At 35.6% G+C, this 23094-nt stretch overlaps 2 protein-coding genes across 3 annotated transcripts; both read left to right on the top strand.

The window, feature by feature from the left end:
- Positions 1 to 352: 352 nt before the first annotated feature.
- nr1h4 (nuclear receptor subfamily 1, group H, member 4) lies at positions 353 to 13178 on the top strand. 2 transcript variants are annotated; one of them, XM_027162018.2, is made up of 10 exons: positions 353 to 509; positions 1754 to 1919; positions 3312 to 3689; positions 4535 to 4675; positions 6811 to 6953; positions 7279 to 7377; positions 7669 to 7768; positions 7893 to 8039; positions 11785 to 11898; positions 12711 to 13178. In XM_027162018.2, the coding sequence occupies exons 2-10, from the start codon at positions 1823 to 1825 to the stop codon at positions 12947 to 12949; spliced, it is 1458 nt and encodes a 485-aa protein (XP_027017819.1). In that variant the 5' UTR covers positions 353 to 509; positions 1754 to 1822; the 3' UTR covers positions 12950 to 13178. The 2 variants fall into 2 exon arrangements, with proteins under 2 accessions (XP_027017819.1, XP_027017820.1); XM_027162019.2 differs by lacking the exons at positions 353 to 509; positions 1754 to 1919 and adding an exon at positions 2252 to 2443.
- Positions 13179 to 13382: 204 nt separating this feature from the next.
- Positions 13383 to 21683, top strand: LOC113652752 (chitin synthase chs-2-like). Its single transcript, XM_027162017.2, has 19 exons — positions 13383 to 13745; positions 13984 to 14119; positions 14485 to 14673; positions 14789 to 15846; positions 15934 to 16023; positions 16100 to 16258; positions 16352 to 16526; positions 16618 to 16719; positions 16917 to 17058; positions 17267 to 17467; positions 17774 to 18058; positions 18153 to 18332; positions 18495 to 18879; positions 19157 to 19191; positions 19305 to 19369; positions 19456 to 19566; positions 19662 to 19879; positions 20789 to 20876; positions 20974 to 21683. The coding sequence occupies exons 1-19, from the start codon at positions 13726 to 13728 to the stop codon at positions 21082 to 21084; spliced, it is 3750 nt and encodes a 1249-aa protein (XP_027017818.2). The 5' UTR covers positions 13383 to 13725; the 3' UTR covers positions 21085 to 21683.
- Positions 21684 to 23094: the final 1411 nt, after the last annotated feature.

The following is a 23094-nucleotide window of genomic DNA, read 5'->3' as shown; positions in this document are numbered from 1 at the left end:
CTGTTATGGATATATTCCAGACCCATGAGAGACAAGCTGACTGATCAGAAAAATGAGCAGACTTTAGATTTTGGCATGTCTTTTATCATAACAATGGATGCAAGGATGCAATTGTGCGTGTGTGTGTGTGTGCGTGTGTGTGTGTGTGTGTGTGTGTGTGTGTGTGTGTGTGTGTGTGTGTGTGTGTGGTCCCTGCTTGGGAGTAAGTTATGCTACACTGATATGTAGGGAGTGATGGTGCTGCTATATTCATGGGGCTGTCAGCCAAGGTTTAGGGGATGATGGGAGAAGCTGGGTGAGGGGTTAGTGGGAGGACTATTAGCCCTAATGGAGAGAGTTTAATTAATAACTACTGTCCCCTTTCTCCATGACCTGATCTGTTCAGCACAGGCTCCTAGCAGAAGCAGATATTTGTCCGTATCCAAATACTGATGATTCTAAATATTTGGTAAAGGTTTGAAGGACTCTAGGAAGCCAAGATCAACCCAAAGAATAAATAGTTAAGAAAGGTACGTAAGATATTACAGACAAAATAATTGAAATGCAATGGCTTGATAGCATACTTATAGTGTGCTAGATTTATAGTCCTCAAGGAGAAATATAGTTATGAAATTGAACATATTTTGTGCTATTGAGTACTGAGATCTTCTTAATTACTGTATGATTCTGCTCTGATATGTTATTTTCTAAAAAAAAGTATTACAGTCTCTATGGTGTTCGGTCTGTTTTAGGATTATAGAAAAGTAGAAGAAGAGGCATGTTCTTTTGTGTTCAGCCTTAAAATTGGCTTTAAATAAAATACCATAAACATATGATTAATCCTTAAATATTTTTAAATGTCATGACTTATACTTAAAATATTCTGACTAATTAGACAAATGTATTTTATTACAAATGTACAAGCAATATGACACGGTAGTAATACCTTTAATCAGACATTTTCAATTATTAATTGTGAAATAAATATAATTGAATGTTTTTATATATGAAATAAATTACTTTAAGTATCTGTGTGGAAAAAAAACTATAACAATTAATATTTGTACCTTTGGCCTGCAAAATAGGTACGCTGTCAATACACTTTGTAACGAAATGAGCTAGCATAGGGAGATAATACATATTAGGTGGAGAGCTCGGCATAGCTCCTTTGTATACTTTGTAAACTAAATTCTCCCAAGCTTCTGTTTCTACAGGTAATTCCTGTCCTTTTAAATTGAATCAGTTTACCTATTCTCCTATATATAAAATAACTATAAAAATAAATATAGACATAGATATATAATAATTGAGAAAAGTTATGATTAATTTGTGGTTGGTTTAATGAAAATATAGTGCTGAAAACCTTTGTAAATTGCATATAATATATAATGTAAATATAATATGGTAGAAGAAGTAAAAGTCCAATGAGACCCAGTGTTTTGCATATCTACTTTTTTTTTTCCTCCTAAAGCCTCATGAGCACTTTGCTTGCACAGCTTTTGAAGAACCAAATAGTACAAATTGTACAAATAGTCTTATTTCTCTGGAAACTTCATGCGTTCCAATCCAGAACTTTTATTACATCCAGCATTATTAGTATTTTATATTATTAGCTTCTTCTTCAAAATCATACATGTAATTAGATTACAGTATAATTAGAGTTCCCACGTTTCACCTAAGACTCCATACACAAATGGCTAGGTCTTTATAGAAATGACTTATGTTACTTATGGTATATTACTATGCATTGATCTTAAGTATATTTTTCACTCAGGGTTAATTCCATCATTTCCGTTCTGCATTGAGGAACCAGAAATATTTTGGCCTTAGGGCCACACATAGGATGAATGAGTGGGTGGGCCCTGATGTCAATGTTTTGGGACCTCTGCAGATGCCACCAAGTGATGGCTTCTCTCTGCCAGAGGGATCGCACTTCTTTGGTAAGAAGGTCTATTTTTATATAAAAAGAATTCTCTGCAAAATAATGCAAACATAATAATGACAAAATTGCTAAATCCAAGCCACTGGACATACTGGTGCTGCTTTCTCTCTCATTTAATTCACACTGTCTCATGAATGGTTATTACATAAACATTCATGTACCTGTATTACATATATTACGTCTCAGAATATCGATATGCATTGTGTCGGAAAAATACATCTAAAAGTGTCTCTGCTTTTTATGATCCAGCTACATGTAATAGATACAGAACTGAGACTGTCAGGTTAATAAGCAACCATGGCAACCTTTGTTCCCCTTGGCACTATTAAGCCAAGATTTAAGTCACCGTGGAGTGACTGGGTTTTATGTAATGAAAGATCTCATTTCCAGCAGCAAAAAAGAAGGAGTTATTTTGATGAATTGAAAAATGTTTTCAGTTGGTCAGTTATTTACCCAGAGGCAGATGAATGGTGCCCACACTGGGTACTGCTGAAATGTTCATGGGGCAGGAAAAGACTTCAGGTTGGTACACAATGTCTTGTACAGAGAAATGTATGGTAATACAAGTCAGAAGAAATGTATGGTAATTTTTTTGCTTAATATTAAACTCATTTAAGCGTAATGGGTAAACAGTGTACTTAAGGTTTTTGTGCTGTCTGTACACTTTAGTGGTCCTATGGATAAATTTGACATTAAGCAGCTATTATTGAAATGATCAGTGTAGGGCAGCTGAAAAAAAACCCCTTAAAACCTTAAAGTGATGAAAAATATATTTGCTTTAAATTGATGTACAGATATTCTTACATTTCATACAATTGGGTTATGTATCCATATATGTCAATTGGGAGTGAAATTAATGGCTAGGGGATGGCACAAAGTGTGTGCGGTTAATTATTTCTGAATTTATTAGAGGGTATTGTCGACTCAAGTGCAACAAAATTCAAGTGCAACAAAAGGTCAAGTGCAACCAAAAATAAATTTTATATCTAAAGCTGTTCAAGTAGAAAAAAAAATAAAAAGGAAAAAAATGCAAATGTCTATAAACAACACACTTGATTCAACTCATATGAAATGGTTAAGGTTAGGGTTAGGAGTATTTGTCCCTTTTTTATTACGTAATTGCTATGAAATGAAGCATCAACCATTTCCGTTCACTTTGCCAATACTTAGCACAAATTTTCTTTCAAAACTTTACCAAGCTGTGGTGTTATTGTTGCTACTGTTAAGCGAACAGGTAACAGTACTACTGTTTGTTGTAGTTTTGCTAATTACTGCTTTGGTATAGGGCACATTAACACTGTGTGCCAGCATCACCACGCTGTAAACCTGATCTTTGTAGTTTGATGGCATGTGTAAACTGACAGCCTGCTATTGTCTCCTTCTCCTTTAGATATTCTGGCAGAGCAGAGCAGCCCTCTGCTTCAGGACCAGGAGGTCTTGCCTTTCGGCAGCTATCCAGGCATGCAATACTCCACGATGGAGCAGGCCATGTCCTCGCCATCATACTACTCCAATCAGCATTACTATCCCCAGTACAACACTGAGGAGTGGTGCTCTCCATCATCCATGCTGGAACTACGAAAAGGTCCACTAGAGGGAAATTTCGAGACAGAAATCGAGGAGCCAACCCCTGTTGTTCCCAATGTGTATAAGAGACCCAGACATGCTGCCCATTTAGGCAGGTTCAAAGGAGAAGAACTCTGTGTGGTGTGTGGGGACAAAGCCTCTGGGTATCACTATAATGCCCTGACATGTGAAGGATGTAAAGGTGAAGAACAGAGATTGCTTTGTTGGTTTGAGACGATCTTATGGTGTAACATATGCTGCTGTATTTCATCAACACCCAGAATTTGTGGACATATCATTCCAATGGATTATCTGTAGCCTTCCTTTAATAATATAATGCCAAATGTCTATTTCAGTGACTAGTTCAACTTCCTCTAAATTCCTCACATAAACACTAAATGACACAATGAAACATACATCATCATAGCACATATGAAACAGTAACCCAGCCCCTATAACTCTGACGCAGTATATGACACACAACCCAATTTTAGCTCTTTGAAAAAGACTTGGCTGAATGACTGCCAGTGTAATTCCACCTGTGCATGGACAATGCCCAAAGGGCAGCCACCGGGCTGTACTCTTCAAGTCCCAGAGGCTCGATGCTCCCTCACGCCTAGTCTAGATTTGGTTCCCTCTCAGCTTTCTGCTGAATAATGACGCAGGCAACTAGAGCCTTGTGCTTCCATGCAATGTTAATGTAAGTCATTGTGTTCATCAGCTCATGCTAGAATGTGTAATTACTTGTCCAAGAAGCACTGGACTGAGGAGGTCTGATGCCTGGAACTAGGAATGGAGCAGTACTGCGTTACAGCATCATGTGTAACTTACACTGAAATACACTAATCATTTAAAGGAAGCAATTTCAAGGTCACACAGAGGCAGCATCTATTTGTTGTCCCAAGCTATTGTCTTATTTAACAAAGAACAATATTATGTACTTAAAGTACCATCAGGCAGTCAGGTGTTCTCTATAATTTTTTTTTTTTCAGAAAAAGCTTTAATACACTAGTTTTATACATAATGCCATATATTGCTTTCTTGCAGGGTTTTTCAGAAGAAGTATAACAAAGAATGCAGTTTATAAGTGTAAAAGTGGAGGGAACTGTGAGATGGACATGTACATGCGGAGAAAGTGTCAAGAGTGCAGACTCCGAAAGTGCAAGGAAATGGGAATGCTTGCGGAATGTGAGTACAATAAATGCAAAGAGACCAAAAACCCATTTCCCATGATCAACACAAATACACTATTCAATTTCAAAGCAAACCTAACAAAATTATTATGTGCTATTGTTTAAATGAACCTACATAAGAGAATCTTCTTCTTTCGACTTTTCCCTTCAGGGGTTGCCACAGCGAATCATCCCTCTCCACCTATCCCTATCTTCTGCATCCCCAACACTTGCACCCACTTGCTTCATATCCTCATTAATTACATCCATATACCTCCTCTTTGGCCTTCCTCTTTGCCTCCCGCCTGGCAGCTCCATGTCCAACATTCTCCTACCAATATACTCACTCTCCCTCCTCTGAACATGTCCAAACCATCTTAATCTGGCCTCCATAACTTTGTCCTCCAAACGTCCAACATGAGCTGTCCCTTTGATGTACTCGTTCCTAATCCTGTCCAATCTTGTCTCTCCCATGATAAAAAAAACTTGTATCTTTAAATTGTAGTATAATTTTATTGAGATATTTAGATGTTTGATTTTTGATTTTTTGATTTTTTTAGATGTTGAGATGCTCAGCCATAGTGTACCTCAAATGCTCACTTCTATCTAATAATATTATATTATACCACCAAATAACTAACTGACAGTCGACTGTGGACACTGGCTGAGATAAAACAGATAGTGATTATTGTAGAATCTGAAGCTAATATACTGCAATGACAAATGACAAACCAGTCTATCACAAGGCATCATGCACACACATACATACACCTAGGAGCAATTTAGCATAGCCAATTCACCATACAGCATGATTTTGCCAGAGGTAGAAGGAAAGCACAGCACAGAATTCTATAAAATTCCAAAGTGACACTGGGAGAAGATACAATACTCTCCATAGACAGTAACCTAAGCTCAAGATTAAATCAGGAACCCTTCAACTTTGAAAGGAAGCACTACCCGCTGCACCCCTGTGCTGTCACACAGTGACAAATCATTCAATTTATAGTCTTTCAAATAAAGTATATCCTGGAACTGGGTCTCTTTATCCCTACAAGAGTGTTTCCCCGTCAGACAGGGTATTAAGTGAAACCTCTGTAGGATGCAAAGAATGCTTATTAGACAAAAACCATTGAAAGCCCATTTTTTTTAGAATTGTGGATCACCCATGATGTCTTGCAGCTCAGGAGGTTAACTGAGAATGTGTCAAATGTTGAGTTTTACTAGAATGAAAGAACAGCCGACAGGAAGGGTTGGTGTGATGAATGCATTCATATGGGCTTCCCAGTGATGAAGCATAATTATTCACACTGCAGTGCATGGAGCTGACAGGTACAGTGGAGAGCAGGCTGTACTCAGCTCCTGTTGCACATCAATAGTGCATTAACATTTATATAAATATTGTAGGCAGCAGGCATTCAGCGTTCAGCCTGTTCCCACTGCATGTCCAGTCAAACAGCTGCTAATTTGGCTTGGAAAGTGTCCAAAGAGTGTCCTAGAGTCTTTTCTTATTCACTGAGGAGGCAGTTCCTGCAGCTCACTCATATGTATTATCATCAACTCAACACCTACTTTTTAAATGTAGTATACATTTAAAAGGAAATTTGTAAATATAAAATTTTATTTTATTATTATTGTTTAGAGAGTTTGTATTGCATAAACACAAAATGAAGTGCAGAATGACAGAATGACAGAATACACTCTGTGCATGATATAAGCAAGTAAATTGGTAAATCCTCTCGTCTGTGTGTTCTTATCCAACATATGTATATGTATCCAACATAAGTTTTTAATTAATCTCTGCTTTCATGTTAAATCCATAATGAATCTAAAAATCATGCTGATGCTCATTATATTTTGTTTAGAAACTCCTGGTTAAACTTTAAAATTTAAATTAGTTAAAATTCCACTTATACATATATAGATATATTTTCCACCATATATAGTTTTAGAAAGGACATTATTTATAATCACATATATAAATAAATGAGGATGGTTCAATTTTGAGTCTGGTTCCTCTCAAGGTTTCTGGATATTCTGAATTTCTATATTACTATAAAGCTGCATTGGACAGTGCCTATTGTTGCAAGCACTATAGAAATAAAATTTAGGTCAAGTGAATGGAATTAAGTTGTTTTTGTCTGTTGTAACCAGGTTTACTAACAGAAATCCAGTGCAAGTCCAAAAGGCTGAGGAAAAACCCTAGGGCTTCATCAGAAGATGGTACAACAGATGATACAGAAGTGGGAGACAGTGGAGATGCTAAGCAGGTCACATCCACAACAAAAACTTTAAAAGTGAGTGCTCTCCTTATATCCAGCATCACATGCCTGTAAATGAAAAACTGTGCCTATAAAATGTGATCTCTAATTTAATTCTAATGCACATGTACACACATCCAGGTTTATTACGGTATAACATAATCACATGTCACAAGTCACACGTGATGAATTTTATTAATGATTATTAAGGAGGTACTAAGTACTTCAGTCACTAACTTCCTGGTGGGACTTTCCTATGTGTATCTGGGGAAAAAATCCTTTGACAGACCAAAAGCAACACTGCAGATATGAATTACTTTGCATATTAGCTTTTGTTAATAAAATGCCTTTTTTATCATAGGAAAAAGTGGAGCTAAGTCAAGACCAGAAGGCTTTACTAAGTTATATTCTTGATGCTTACAACAAACATCGCATTCCTCCAGACATGGCCAAGAAACTGGTAATTTATTCTAAGTATATAATGTACTGTGTTGTACTAATGAAACATAATTATATGAAACCTGTTAACAGTAGGATTTAAACCTACTTGACACCTATACAATGCATTCTTCTTACATTTATTGAATGTATTAATTTAAGACTTTAACCTCTGCTACTGCCACAGAGCCGAACCTATGCTGAGTAAATGTTTAGCTTCAGTTTGACTATGGTTGTATAAGCCCCATTAACCATTCTTACCATCATAAAAAAACTACAGTAGTAATTTGCTAAAGTGTCCCACTTTTTACAGCTCCAAGAACAGTTCAGCACAGAGGAGAACTTCCTACTTTTGACTGAAATGGCAACCAGCCATGTTCAGGTTCTGGTCGAGTTCACAAAAAATATCCCAGGTCAGAATATTTTTAAGGATATCAATCCAGTCAGTAGTGTTTTTTGTTTTAGCAATTTCATTTATACTGTAAGCAATTTCAGATAGAAGTGTCATGTAGTAGCTTTTTGATGATCTGTGAGCAGGTTTCCAGTCTCTGGACCATGAAGATCAGATCGCTCTACTAAAGGGTTCAGCAGTTGAGGCAATGTTCCTGCGTTCAGCCCAGGCCTTCATCAAGAAGCTGCCTCAGGGACACACAGAGGTGCTGGAGGAGCGAATACGAAAAAGTGGTAGGTGCCTTTTATCATGCACAACATTCTAGGACTGTCATCACATATATCATAGCTGTGAAGTGCTTCAAAAAAACTCTTCATGTTAAACAGAAGTGGGGCAACATTTTATAATACTGCTCAACAATTCATGGCTTGTTACCTGTGAGTTATTGAATAGTATGATACAGGTGTTACCCTGAAATAACATTAGTCTGCTTAAATTGAATGCATTGTCCATGTGTTTATTCAGTCTACAGTGACAATTTAAGTCTGCTAATAAGCAATAAATGAGCATTGAAATAAAAGCAAATGCTTGGATAAACCCACAGCAGTATACTTGCCCTGTTAGATGCCATTCATAAAGGTTAACATAAATAATGCATCAGTCTGTTCTAATTAAGGAACCTAAGAAATTTCCCTTTATTATCTAGAGATGTAAATTACAATTGGATACAGCACTGGGTTCAAGTGGAAACAGATTTCCTTTTAAGCCTTTAATAAACAAAAAAAAATATAAATTATGTCCAAAAGGCTAATGCACATTTGCATGATAAGAAGCATCATCAAATATTGACCTGGTTGTAAATATGCATATAATGGTTTTGAGGGTATTATATAGTTTCATATCAGTAGTAAAACAATCAGATCCATATTTCTTAGTTTATTATTCAATTAACTTTCAGAGTTTCATTTCTCTATTTGAACCAATGCTTTTTTTTTTTGGTAGGAAACGGCTAATTTACATAAATGTATAAATAAAATCATAATTGAATCTGACTTAATTTAAATTAGAAACAGAGGTCACATGATTACATATGTATAGCTTTAGTGAAATTAGGAAATGGTTCTATTTTCTACAAAAAGAAACACACCAATAACATCTTTTATTTATTTAACCTCTAAATTCTTCTTTTTTAATTTAACTTTTCTTATTTTTATTTTAATTCTTTCTTCGGGTCTTTGGACATTTACTATATTCTTTAAATTTTCCTTAGGCTGTGTTTCATTGGGGCAATATTGTATGTACAGTACATGACATGATAAGTGGATTCATCATTTGTGGTCAAATCACAGCTCACAGATCATGTCATGAATCAAATGCAGTTCCTATGAGTTTTAAAGCTTCCTTGAGAGTGCAGCAAAAGACATTTCAGCTTTGTCTGTCCTTTGGGGGTTGATGGAGTGCTGTCATCTGAATGTTATTGATATTTCTATACAGTGAATGCAATGCAGGAGGAACTGTCACTCTGTCCCTCTGTAAGAGGTTAGAAATATTCACACCAAAGGCCATCCAATGCGAAAAAGAACGCTTCTGTCTAAAGAGGCTATTGTTCTCTATCTAAACATCGAGAGCTCTATTGTCCGTCTCTCTGCCTCTTTGCGCTCCTGACATTTCTCTGGTTTGAAGGGTCTTTGATCTGTCTGTGTATGCAAAGTCTGTTTCTCCATCCGTCTCTTTGGGGAAAGCTGGTGAGAAATGTTATCCGTCCATCTGAAAGGTTTTCAAGGGTTATTTAAAAGAATTTAAGGATCTAGTGATGATTGCATCTGCCCGAGTAAATAAATAAATAGATAAATAAATAAATAGATAAACAAATAAAGATCTCTCTCTCTCTCTCTCTCTCTCTCTCTCTCTCTCTCTCTCTCTCTCTCTCTCTCTCTCTCTCTCTCTCTGTGTCTCTGTCTCTCTCTGTCTCTAACATACTTGAGCAGCCTGGTCCTTTACTATAAATTTTCAGAAAGGTTTCCCTTATATAAGACTATTTATTTGTTTGTTTCAGTGTGTATAAATTGAATTATTAAAATCACTGCAACACCAGTTCTGCCATGGAGATAAAATGAATCACCTCACAGCATTTAATGACCTTTCAATGAGGGCTCCCCTGATTGGCTGATTCGAATGAGATATCATCTCCTGGCTCTTCATGCTGAATGCTTTACATCAAAATAGAGCTCTAGGCTCTCAAAACCAACAAAGAATAATAATTGCACCAATGATAACGATATAGACAAAGACCTCACACAAAGCAGGCGAGCCCTTCAAAACAAGCTCCAAATGGATGGGTGTTCCTGAGAATCCCACTGAATGTGGAAACACATGCACAGCTGCATGTGAAGACCAGCTTCAGCCAGACCCAGTTTCATGGCTCTCCCTCATCTGTAATAACCTTAATAATAATCTCCTTCATCTGTGATTGGCTTTAAATTCACACATTCAGTCTTATAAATATTTATTTATCTAGTGTTCTGAGTTTTGTGTTCCAGCAATGCACTCTTGACAGCAGAAATTAGTTTGTTGCTAGAAAAGGGGGGGAAAAGATGTTGTTTGTATGAGAAGATGCAACTTAACTTCAGGCACAAACAACCTGTAGGAGATGGATTGTTTAAGTATTAGTGCGACATGCACTTGTTAGGATTGCATTATATGTGATGTATCAAACTGCCTCCTAGTGGCTATATGCTTTACAGCGCTTTTATTGCACACACCATACACATACAGTAAACTGCCTTGAGACTATATAAGTGATTTATTTTGGTCTGTTCATGAATTCATCTCATTATAAATATTTTATGGTTAAATTTAGGAATAGTCAGGGAGGGAAAATTCTTAAATAAATGTACTTTGTTCTTTAATAATTACTATTTTTGGCAGATTCATAAATATGTTATCTATCTATCTATCTATCTATCTATCTATCTATCTATCTATCTATCTATCTATCTATCTATCTATCTATCTATCTATACTATATTTTTAAATGCATTTTGATGCATAATTGTCAGCTAAAATACCTTTTCACTGATGCAGCAGATTTTTCTTTCTTTCTTTCTTTCTTTCTTTCTTTCTTTCTTTCTTTCTTTCTTTCTTTCTAAAATAGCCTTAATTTCTAATAAATTGAAATCTTTTTTTAATCTAAAAATCTTTAAAAAGCTCTAAGAACATAGCAGACAAAGTCCAAAGAGTGAAACATAACTGACTGAAAACAAACAATCTAACAAATCTATCTATCTATCTATCTATCTATCTATCTATCTATCTATCTATCTATCTATCTATCTATCTATCTATCTATCTATCTATCTATCTATCTATCTATCTATCTATCTATCTATCTATCTATCTATCTATAACAAAATGTAAAGAACTGAACGCAACTGACTGAAAACAAACAAACAAATCTCAAATAAAAATTTCTCTTTCATTACATTTCTAATTACATTTTCTACTGCTTATTACAAATCTCAATTGCCATGAGATTTTTTGTTTGTTTTCAGTCAGTTGTGTTAAATACTTTACATTTTGTGATAGATAGATAGATAGATAGATAGATAGATAGATAGATAGATAGATAGATAGATAGATAGATAGATAGATAGATAGATAGATAGATAGATAGATAGATAGATAGATAGATAGATAGATAGATAGATGTTCAGTCAGTTATGTTTCACTCTTTGGACTTTGTCTGCTATGTTCTTGGTAATGGAAAACTATCCAGGTGTCTTATGTCAAAAGTGGTCACAGACTTCTGGAGCCTGTTACAATGTGGTATAAGCTATGACACATTGAACTTTAAATCCTACATAATCCAACTGTAACTCAACTGAAAATGAGAAACTGAGGGTTTTGTTATTGCATTCAGCTTTAACAGGAACTTGTTTATGGAAGTAAAACAATTACTAGTTAGGAATAAAGCCAGACATCACTGTGCACTTTTAGTGTATTAACCTGTTTCCTTTCTGCTTCTGTTTTTCACCACAGGGATATCTGAGGAGTTTATTGTCCCCATGTTTAACTTTTACAAAAGTATCGGGGAGCTGCAGATGATGCAAGAGGAACATGCTCTCCTAACAGCCATCACTATTCTGTCTCCAGGTGTGTAAATGTCCATCAAAAAATTACCTATTGATTCATTAACAGCTGAGTTGTGATTTTTATTTCCTCCAGACCGGTTGTATCAACGAATGGTTGATGATGTCCCATATATTTTTTCTTTGTAAAATTGCTAGATAAATATCCCAATAAATTATTTGTTGTTTTATGGTTTCATGAGCTTTCTTAAGCTTTAAATTGGCATATATTTTTTGCTGCTAGTTATCGTTGCTTTGTCATGAAATGAAAACAGTTTCAAATATTGTCATTCAGGAAGTTTAAACATTAAAAGATTATTTATTTAACTAGTTAATAATAAATGAAGGGAGTATTCTCAAAACCTTGTTTTTCCTTAGCAACCACCTTTTCCTTATTGGTTAGCCTTAAATAACCTTCTGTAATGTGACCATATTTCTAGATGTTCTTCAGAAATTTGCATGTAGTAATGATTGTTGGTTGTTATCTAAGTACAGCATCTGTTTAAATAGCATTATATTGTTATTGTCTCTCTAAGTACCATATATCTACATATATCTTTTTTTGGTGAAATATCTGATACTGTCTGAAATTTACTGGGAGATATTGGGATTTAAGAGTGTGCTTTTAAATAAATGCAGAAATTAGACCTGATGAAATAATACTCAAAATACTTTATTATGCATTATGCTTTTTGTGTCACTATATATTATATACAGTGCATTGCAAAAATTTCACCAATTAGGACTGAAATGGAAGGTTTAAAGGGTGAAAATCAGATTAAGATTTAAGCATCTCTTAAGTCTGATATTTTCCTGATGCGATTTTTTTTCTGGTAGATCGGCCATATATTAGGGACCAGCAGGCTGTGGAGCGACTTCAGGAAGCCATGCTAGAGGTGCTGAGAAAGGTCTGCAAGCTAAAGCACCCTCAGTGGCCACAGCATTTCGCCCGACTGCTGGGCCGACTGACCGAGCTGCGCACACTGCATCACCACCACGCTGAGATGCTGGAGTCATGGCGCATGAGTGACCACAAGTTTAACCCACTGCTTTGTGAGATCTGGGATGTACAGTGACTCTGCAAGAAGAGGAGAAAGGAAGCTGAGAACTAAAAACTTTTAAAATAGGGTTTTAGTTCCTGGGAGTTGTGTCAAGCTGTGCCTCTAATATGGGAGACACAGATTGTGTTTTCAAGACTGCAATTAATTGAATGTAATGAATATTGTAGGGTTATTTGTCACTAAACGCTAACCCCAAGGAATGAAATACCTATGATATAATTGCAAAATAAATATGATGTTCATATTTGTGTGGATTTTGATATTGTTTGGTATAAAATCATTTTCTGTTAAAAAATTACGGTGTCCAAATGTCTCAGGTCCAGCGATTCTAAAGCACTTAGACATTCAAGGTACACCATTCAAACAGCCCAGTTTTTGTCCTTGCTTGTTTTATTCAACAATTATTTCATGTAGTTCAATCGAAAAACATAAACAGCCATTTAAACCAGTTATGATATGGTGGGACATCTTAGTAATCTGTGTTTCCTGGTGTATGGCAGCAACCACTGATAGCTGCATTAACCTGAGGTTAACTCCATTAACCCAAGAACATGAAACATTAGCCTTGAAGGGGTTTTTACACATTTTAACGATCTTTCAAATTTCCTTTTTCTTCTTCCTTGTTTTTTTTATTTTTTTGCATGACAATAAGCTAATAACAAACTGATTGGAGTACAGATAGGAGGGATTTATAGTGAAGAAGCCCTCCTTCAGCATTTAAAGGTTCTGACACTTAATTTTAAGAGAAACAATTTTTACAGCACTGTGTGTGGAACACTATAGAAGAAAAAATGAAAGAAAACCAGCTGAGGTATTATATAATATTGTTATATATATTTGAGTTAATATGAGTTAAAACTTGAAAATAAATACATTGTTTACAGATTTTTAATATAGATTATAATTATTTTATGTACTTTACAGACATATACATTTTTAAATGTATTTTAATAACAAATAACATGATATAACATTTTATAATAGAAATATATTTAAGTTGAGACTATTGTTATTGTTTTTGTTGTTGTTGTTTTTGTTGTTACAAACAGAAAGTCATGGGACACGTGTAGAGAAGTTCCATATATTCAAGATGAACTAAAAACCCCAAAACGACTAAGTTTTATGAAATGGCTCTGCTGGAGCATAGTTGGTACACTGGTGTTTGCTCTAACAGTACTCAGTAAGGTAAGCTGTGTGGTTTACCACTAAAAAACCTACAGTACACTGTACAGTACCATGCAAAACCTACATGCACGGCACTGTGTGTAATGGAAGGCACATGTAAAGTGAAGCAACAATGCCCTTAAAAAATGGAAAGTGTCTAGAGCAGTGAACAGTAATAAACTAAACAAATTCAATATTTTGTGTGACTTTACAAAGATTTTTTTTCTGCTATTAATTTTTGTTCTGACTTAATAATGCATAAAATAAAGAACTACAGTATAACAAAAAAAGTAGGTGTGTAAAGCTACAGTACACAGTGCTGCATATGAATTCAATTTTCCTCAAGAAATTTATGTTAATATTATATTATTGTGCTTCTCATGCAGTCATCGTTTCTGATTTTGGTAACACTTCCAAGCAATGTCACTGATAGTGTGCCTGAAAAGCAAAAAGCGAGTGCTCTGCTGAGTATCGGCTGTATGCTGGTTGGACCAAATATTTTGCTTCTGCTCAAGAGTCTATGGAAATTTATTTTCAAAAGTGCAATTAAACCATCCAAGAAAACAGTCATATGGGTAAGTGTATTTATTAGGACTAAATAAGCTAAACTACTATAACTAATAAGGGTACAGCTATTCAGTGACCAGACAAAGCAGGTATCTATAATGGATGTGTTTATCTGTCCTCTAGGTGATCTTTGTTGAGTTTTTGGTGTCATTTGGTGAAGTGGTATTGACAGTGATGGCCATGCCATATTTTGACATTGTCACTAATGTGATGATCTTGAACAGTGTGAGCATCCTGTCAGCAGTCTTCCAGGTGGTCGATCAAATTCGTGCCAGATGTAAAAGAGAAAGTGATTCATTCCAACCAATGTCCTGCAAAGTGGAATGTGGAAAGTGGCTCAGACCAATTGCTTCCATCATTTTCATTATTCTGGGCTATGTCCTCTTCATCATAAACTACTTAGTAATGGAAAACTCTTCTATTGAAGTTAAAACAGCTGTGTGTCTGGCCATTGTAGGAACAGTTTTTGTTTCATTGAACTGGTGGGAGAACTACAGCAGTCTGTTCCCATTTTTGGAAGACATTTCCAAAGACATAGCCAGTTCCCAGAATGTGGTTTGCATTCTGTCCAGTGTGGTGAAAGTCCTGGTCACTGCAGCTGTTGTTGTATATAATGTTCCTCTGTCCAGTTGGAGCTCCCTAAGCTCTATCGATACAAGTGTGAATAGGACAGTCTTTGGATTGATGGCAGTCCAGATTGTTTCTTCTGCAATGTGTCGCTGGTTTGTAGTGGTGGCTTGCAAGATACATGCCCTGCGTCGTTGTTTTGTTGTGCCCATGTACTTGTCCTCTGTGGCTGTCATGCTACTGTTTATTGGTCTGTTTGCCCCTAACTTTCAGTGCCCTAATTCAAATAGTAATCATTCTACAAGTGAGACCTTTAACCAGACCGACAGTACTGTTCCACTCGCTTCATTGATTACCGACATCAGGAACACACTTTGCACACGACGTATTGTGTCAGAAAAGAATGTTGGAGGATTGGTGGCTCTTGCCCTGTGTGCCCTTAGCTGGTGGCTGGGATTCATGCTAAGCACTGGTTACATCTGGTCTCTGAAGATCCAGCGCATCGAGAGAACTCATGATCTGTTTGTGAAGCAGATGTATGAGGGAGCATTTCTAGAACAGTCCATGTTGCTTAACACACGTTTTGTGGCCAGGGAGAAAAAGAAGGATGAAAGGTATATATTGACAAAACATTATGTACAATATACTGATAATAATGTGAAATGCTGAAAAAGAATAAACACTGCTCTGTTTTTCTTTAGGTCAAAATGCACGGTAACAATCTATTTGTGTGCAACAATGTGGCATGAGACGTATGATGAAATGATTAAAACTCTCATCTCAATGTTCAGGTAATTTTAGTCACATATAAATGGTAATGTGTTTGATATAAAATCATTTTCACTAAAAACAAGATTTTGTGAACAGGCTCGACAAATTCCGTCCAAAAATAAATAACTACAAAGATGCTTTCTTCGAGTTCCATATTTACTTTGACGATGCTTTTAAGGATGTGCAGAATGGCAACATGCGACATGTAAACGAATATGCTGAGACCCTAGTGGAAGTAGTCAAAGAGGTTTACACGTAAGCTTTATCACATGACCTATTCTAACCAATTTAGCAAATTACAGGGATGAGGAGTAAAAGTAAAGCAGTACATGCTTGGTTATGTTTTAGAATTTTTAGTGAGGATGACCCATGTATATTCAAGAAGAAGCCCTGCCTCCCTCAGCAGAAGATCATCAGCACACCATATGGAGGTCGTCTGGAGTACACACTTCCTAAAGGCAACATAATGATGGTTCACCTCAAGGACAAACAGCTGATTCGACACAAAAAGAGATGGTCCCAGGTAAGATCCAACGCAGGTAAAGAGGTGTCAATAAACTCCAATCGTTTACTGTAACATCAAAAGTTTGGTGAACACAATCTACTCCAAATAGATCATGTACTTATACTACCTACTTGGCTGGAGACTTAATGGCAAGTACCTGAAGATGTTTGAGAAGGGTGGACATGTAGATGAACTGAGGGAACATTTAAAGGTAAGGAGCTGGCGTAGGATCGATAGTCCTTCAAGGACAACTTATAATACATTGTTTACCTGAATCAGAAATACCCAAAGACTTGGAATTTACCACGTCAACACCCAGAACATTAAATAACAAATTGTTGCCCATAAACAGGTCTTAAAGAAAATGTCTTGTATATAGATTTATTAATCAGTCTTTTTCTGAACCAGAAAGAGAAAGAGAACACATACATCTTGGCTCTGGATGGAGACACAGATTTCCAGCCCTCTTCTGTGATGTTACTGATTGACAGGCTTAAACTCTACCCAGAGGTTGGAGCTGCATGTGGCCGGATTCACCCCACTGGCACGGGTATGATGAGCAGCTTGTTTTTATTTCAAACTCGTGCTCATTTCAAAACTAATGTCTTACCTACATACCAGAATGTTGTGTCAATTTTCAAGTCCACGTTAAAATATGTGAAGATGTTATCATTAAAGTGCTGATATCATGTATGACTACAGTACATGAGAGCTACTTACGGCACTTACATTTATCCCTATTCAAATTATGTATGAAGGGCCCATGGTGTGGTATCAGAAATTTGAGTATGCAGTGGGCCACTGGCTGCAGAAGACAGCAGAGCATGTGTTTGGCTGTGTGCTCTGTAGCCCTGGTTGCTTTAGTCTCTTCAGAGGTGCTGCCCTCATGGACGATAACGTCATGAAGAGATACACCACCAAACCAACAGAAGCCATTCACCATGTACAGTATGACCAAGGTATTAGCGCATGCATATCTTTTCCCACATTCAGCAGGAATTCATTTTTAATGCTAAATGCTGATTGAGCTAATTCCATGCATTATACTTGCAAATAATGCTTCTTTTTTATTAGAAACTGACATGGTTAATTCCAGTCATTAGGAATGCATAAAGAATGTTTATGACTTCTGTAATATTAATGACAGCACCACTGAAATTTTTAAATATCTTTCAGTATTACATTGAAAACAGTAATTATATGAATATCAAATTAACCTAATGCCTTATGAGTTCATGGGCAGTAAAAAAATTGTGTGATTCCAGGAGAGGACCGCTGGCTCTGCACTCTCTTAGTACAGCAGGGTTGGCGGGTGGAGTATAATGCTGCGTCAGACGCCTACACTAACGCACCACAGGATTTCAAAGAGTTCTACAACCAACGGCGGCGCTGGGGGCCCTCCACCATGGCCAACACCATCGATCTGCTTGGCTCTGGGGGCTTGACCGCTCAGAGGAACAGCTCTATCTCTAAACCTTACATCGTTTATCAGGTCATCAGCATGGGTGCATCCATTCTGGGCCCTGCCACCATCTGCCTGATGATAGCAGGTGAATAGATTTGTTTGAAAAACTTAAAGGTAGCCAAAATAGTAGTTTCTCTTTTGTGTTTAATAGTCCTTGACCTTTGTAATGTCTCTTACAGGAAGCTTTAATTTCATAGCAAATATGGATCAAAAGCTTGCTCTCATTGCAGCCACGGTGCCTCCAACAATCTACCTGGCACTGTGCTTCAAGCTGAAAGCTGACACCCAAATCCAGATAGCAGCAGTCATGAGTGTTTTGTATGCGTTCCTCATGACTGGAACTATTCTCTCAATCATAGGTATTATTGTTGTCCTTGAAATTTGAAATAGTTATAGAGGAAAAATTTAAGGAATGTCAAATAAAAATCATATAATCTGATTTTATATTTTAATGAATATATATTTGTGAAAAAGGGAAACAAGCCGGAAATTAATTTGACCCCAACCTTTTCTGTACTTAGGAGACATAGTGAAAAATGAGACATTTATGACCCCCAGTGGCCTGTTTCTGATTAGCATGACTCTACTGTACGTCATCACAGCAGCCCTTCACCCTCAGGAGCTTTCTCTGGTCATCTATGGGGTTCTCTATTTCCTCTGTATACCCAGTGGCTATCTCCTGCTTTCTATTTACTCCATCGTGAATATGAACAATGTCTCATGGGGGACACGAGAGACTGGGGGCAAAGTGAGCGCCATAAAGAGGAAGGTCAAACAGGCAGCATGCTGTAAATGCCCCTGCTGGAATACCAGTGAAGATACAATTGAAATTGAGCCACTGCTGAGCTCTGTAGTGTCAGATGAGCAAGATCTTAAGATCCACACTGATTCTGAAGAAAATGAAAGGTAAAAAAAACTTTTTTTTTTTAAATTATAGTATCTATTTTTTACTCCCATCAGAATGTGTCCTTTGAAATGACTAAGTTAAATAAATTAATTATGACAGTATATAGAACACATTTTCAGTTATATATGGTTATAATCACTATCTATTGCACATATTTATGTACAATATCAGGATCTTACTTTCTGGCAATCTACCTGTTTACCACCACCTGTTTACCAATACCTATGTGTATTATTTATTTATCAGCACTATTTTTTTATTTAAATCTACTCACAGCTCAAATAAATACTTCACATTACAAACGCCTAGAAGTAAGTGTCAATATTTGCAGTAGTTCTGATGAAAAAATATTTAAATATAATAATTTATATTGCACATTATCAAGAATGATCATGTTTTTCCCCAATTGTATTTAAACATAAAGGCTGGGTTGAAGATCTTCAAGAAAAATTTCATGACTTTCCACTTCACCAGGACATACTCTCAGAGGTAGAATTAATCCTTTCAGTAAATCTGCAAAAATGTAATATTGTATCTTGGACTATATTTTACATATTTTTCTTTTGGTGGTCCAGGATGAAACAGAGTTTTGGAAAGATCTGCAAAAACAGTATTTAGAACCTCTTAAAGAGAACAAAGAGCAACAGGAAAAAGTCGCTGAAGACCTCAAAGAGCTTAGAAACAAGGTCAGACTGTATAGTGTATGCAGACATCAAAAAATATTCAAAGCAAAATGAAGAATTGCAAATGATTTTGTAAGATCTATTTTTTTTTTATTTAGGTGGCATTTGTCTTCTTCATCTGCAATGCTCTTTGGTTGATAGCCACCTTGTTCCTCCAAGCTATTGGAGAACCTGTGGCCTTGGCTATTCCAAAGATATATCCAAATGGGTCTGTTGCAAAAGGCGAAACATTTTCTGTTGATCCAATATCACTGATGTTTCTTCTGAGCTTTGCCTTGCTCTTAATTATGCAATTTTTAGCCATGCTTTATCACAGGTAACAAAATCTATTTTAACAGTTTGTATAAAATGATATTTGACATATATTGTGCATGAGTAAAACATAAAATGTATGGATTACACTCCCAAAATTATTTCAGATATGCATGTTATTATTATTAATATTTTTATTATTATTATTTTTATTACTATTGTATTTTTTTATTATTATTGAATTAGGGATGTTTTCTTTTAATGCTAGCAATGTCAGGCGATCCAAGTCATTCTGAACGATGTTTTTCTTCCTGTAAAAAACCCAACAAAAATTAGCACTGAAATTAAATACTTGTCTTGTTTGAATACATAATATAATTGACAATGAAAAATAGTATGCTTGCAGTATCACTTCTACTCAGTTGGTGAAGCAGTTTTTAGAGTAAAGCTCCTTCATGGTGCTTCTTAAAATACATTTTGCTTGTCTTATTGCCATTATCTCCTTGTAAGAGCAAATTTGCCTCTAGATTTCTGATATAGTTTACAAAATAGCAAACATTCTTTTTCAGGTCACAGCTCGAATACATGCATACAAGCTCTTTAATGTAATTTGTAAATTGTGGAAATGCACAGTCACTTGCTTGGGTGGGTGTACTATGGGCATTTTGCATTTGCGTTGCTTTATTGAATGGTGGATCCTATGCAATGTTAACAGCCTGCAGCATATTTTTTGACAGGTTCTAGTTCATATAATGATTATGTTCATAATGCAACTCTATCACAGTCAGGCAGAAAAAGTACCTCCTGCCCTGAAAAACAAGAGGTTAAGAAAGTTGACAAATAAAAAAAAACATACTAAATTATGAATCACAAAATGAGATAATATGACTGTGACATCACTCTGGCTGTAAATAGATTATTTTAGTGCAGTTGTATGATCCATGGTATGTTTTCTTATTTGGTTGTTTTTCAGAATCTACACATTAATCCACTTTGTGGCCTACCTTGGCACTGAGATTGAAACTGTTAGGAAATCAACTGAACCCAGTCATGAAAGAATGGTATTTTTTTTAGAATTTACACTGAGTATTATAAAAAAAAATTCTAACAAATACGAGTATAAAACGCAGGAAAATATGTTTGTTTGTTTTTGTACAGGTTTCTAAATCTTCAGAAGCTAATATTAAGTCTAGCACACCACTGGAAATGGCTTCATATGAAGAGATCCCAGCTGCTACAGAAGAGATCTTTAAAGCAACTATATTATAAGATGTCAAAACAAGAAAGCATGCTTACCTCAGTTGAAGGACACTCTGTCTGTTTAACACATTACAGTAGATGAAAATTAATTTTATTTAGAATAAAATCCAATAATCAGATGCACCAACAGTATATAGTTGCACCTATGTGCTATAAATATACTAGACTTCTAGTTACACTTGAAATCCATTGCATAGTGTCTCTGGTTGGTTGTGCTGTTGTTCTGTTGGCAGACGACATCTCATCTGTCTCGTACAGACTGTAGCTCTTTTACACACTGTGTCCTCTTCACACATTGTGGTGTAGCAAATGTTAAGGTTTACACATACACCAGTATGTCATGGTAACAAATGACACCATTGACCATTGGTATTTAATACTTAATTCTTATATATTGATTGATTCATGACTTTATTAAATGTTACAAGCCCTTTTTTAAATTGTCTAGGGAAACAGGGTGCAACATTAAAACACTGAACGTGTACTGGAAAATAATTAGTAACCACCAAGTCAACGTTTTTGTTTATTTTAGTGAACCCATATCCAACTAATCCAAAAATGTAATTATTTACATACATTTACAAATTATATACATTCGTTAACCAAACCAAAAATAATTCACAAAAGAACGGGGACAAGAGAAAAGAACAAGACCAAATCAAAGAAGAAAAAAAAAACATAACTAATCTTACTAAACAGGAAACGAAAATTCTAATCTAACTCAACCATCAATATTCACAAAAAAAACCCTACATTGAAGAAAAAGAAAATCTTCAGCGTCCAAGACGCCCTAAAAATACAGTACTACACTTACTAAAACCAAAGTACCAAAAAGCAAAGTAAAAAAAAAATCGCTCTCAGTTTGATCCAAGAGCGATTTTTTTTACTTTGCTTTTACGCGCGTGCGTTGTAGACTTTCAAAAGTGCGTCTTCAGCTGTCTGCTTTATTTGAACTTAGAAGTACAGGTACGCGCAGTGTGCACGCGCAGTCAGAGCTGGAGGCGTTTATCTATAAACCAAAAGCAGTGAAATTTCACTATTCTTATGACCAGAGTTGTCATATAATATAATAATATAAAACTCTTCTTGTTTTAAATTCTCTCTGAGGGCTAAGCCACCCTAAAGATGAAATCCTAGAACCGCCCCTGCCACGCAGGTACCCGCATCACCCTGATAAAACAAAGATTAAGACAAAGAAAGAGCAAAGGGAAGAAAACAAAAACAAAATACCATTAAAATAATAATAATAATAATAATAATAATAATAATAATAATAATAATAATAATAATAATAATAATAGCCCTATGACGCCTGAGATAGGCACAGGCTCCCCGTGACCCGAGAAGTTCGGATAAGCGGTAGAAGATGAATGAATGAATGAATGAATGAATGAATGAATAATAATAGTAATAAATAATAATAATAATAATAATAATAATAATAATAATAATAATAATAATAATAATAATAATAATAATAATAAGGGACGTAACAGTTAGTCTATCTCATCTTGCTGATCACTTGAACATGTAGAAAACACCAGAATGTGAATTTCTATATTCCTGTTTATTTTCTTTTTAGAATAAACACGTCTTCTCTGTAACCATGTTTTTGCTTTGTGTTTTTAAAGCTTAAAATGACTTATGTTACCATGCCAATCCATATTACACAACCAGAAGCTTGGGGCTAGCCCAGTCATGAAGCCAATGAAGGAATGAAAGTAACATTACACAATATCATAGTACTTGACATTATCCATGACTGAAGAAAAAAAAAAGTTGGATAAAACAAGAGTACAACAATAGAGCAAAAATATACAGTTGCAATGAGACATATTCAACCCCCTCACCTCAAAAAAAAATATTACATTGATGTCAATAAATGATAATGACAAAAAAAACTCATTAAACAACAAAAAATATTTTTTGATCCATATTTCAGTTATTTTTTATTTTCAGTTATTTTGTTGTTGCATGTGCAGTATTATTTAACCTCCAGATTCAGTACTTTGTGGAGCA

The sequence above is a fragment of the Tachysurus fulvidraco genome, chromosome 13 (assembly GCF_022655615.1).
Source record: "Tachysurus fulvidraco isolate hzauxx_2018 chromosome 13, HZAU_PFXX_2.0, whole genome shotgun sequence".
Lineage (NCBI taxonomy): Eukaryota > Metazoa > Chordata > Actinopteri > Siluriformes > Bagridae > Tachysurus > Tachysurus fulvidraco.
This window is presented reverse-complemented; position numbering and strand designations above follow the sequence as displayed.